At 56.9% G+C, this 871-nt stretch overlaps 1 protein-coding gene across 1 annotated transcript in view; it reads left to right on the forward strand.

The window, feature by feature from the left end:
• Window positions 1-65: 65 nt before the first annotated feature.
• The window catches only part of Chst7 (carbohydrate sulfotransferase 7), a gene marked incomplete at its 3' end in the record, with an annotated part of 1,409 nt that continues 603 nt past the window's right edge, over window positions 66-871 (forward strand). Inside the window, exon 1 of the mRNA XM_010643520.3 lies at window positions 66-868. Within this exon, the coding sequence (XP_010641822.1) occupies window positions 676-868 (193 nt within the window). The remainder of the gene's footprint in view (window positions 869-871) is intronic.

The raw sequence follows: 871 nt of genomic DNA on the forward strand, positions 1-871 counted from the left end.
TTTTTTTTTAATCTTAGTTGAGTTCTTAGTAAAATAACTCAGCAACACTCACTATCTAGGGCTGACGGGGTATTTTTTTTTTTTATCTTAGTTGAGTTCTTAGTAAAATAACTCAGCAACACTCACTATCTAGGGCTGACGGGGGCGCTGGATGCAGACTCCGGCGAGTGGTTATCTTCCTAGGACAGAAAGGGCCAGGCAGAAGACCTAAAATAGAGGGGGCAGTGGAGTTCTATGGGAAGGTTCTGTACACACAAGCCCCTTCCTTGTCTGAAATCAATTCATGAAGATTTAACTTCATTACAGAGGGGATGGGAAAAGGTGGGGTCTAGCTCGGTGTTCCCAGCCTGCGGCAGGCCCGCCCAGATCTGGCCGAGCAATGGGCGAACTGGGAGGATAGACAGGAGCGGCGGAGAAACACTGCTAAAGGCGGGGCGGGCGGCTGCCAAGCCGGCCAATAGGCGGCCCTCTAGAGGCTAAACCTAAAGGGTAGGGGCACCGTCATTACTAGCAACACTGCCTTCCCAAGTTTCCCCTAGTGGAGCCAAGGACCGGGCAGCTCCGCTCCTCTCGGCGCGGAAGGGCCCAGAGAGGCAGGACGAGCGGAGTCGGGACGGGATTTCTGAGCAAAAGGAAAGAACAGGCGCCCGGCCAGCTCTGGAGGGTCCGTGAAAGATGAAGGGCTGGCGGCGGCGGCGCCGAGAGTACTGTAAGTTCGCGCTGCTGCTGGTGCTGTACACACTGATGTTGCTGCTTGTCCCCTCAGTACTGGACGGCGGTCGCGACCAGGACAAGGGTGTTGGACACTGCCCCGGCCTGCAGCGCAGCCTGGGAGTGTGGAGCCTGGAGGCGGCGGCGGCGGGCGAACGCG

Source organism: Fukomys damarensis, unplaced genomic scaffold (assembly GCF_012274545.1).
Source record: "Fukomys damarensis isolate Sample0158 unplaced genomic scaffold, DMR_v1.0_HiC HiC_scaffold_39, whole genome shotgun sequence".
NCBI lineage: Eukaryota > Metazoa > Chordata > Mammalia > Rodentia > Bathyergidae > Fukomys > Fukomys damarensis.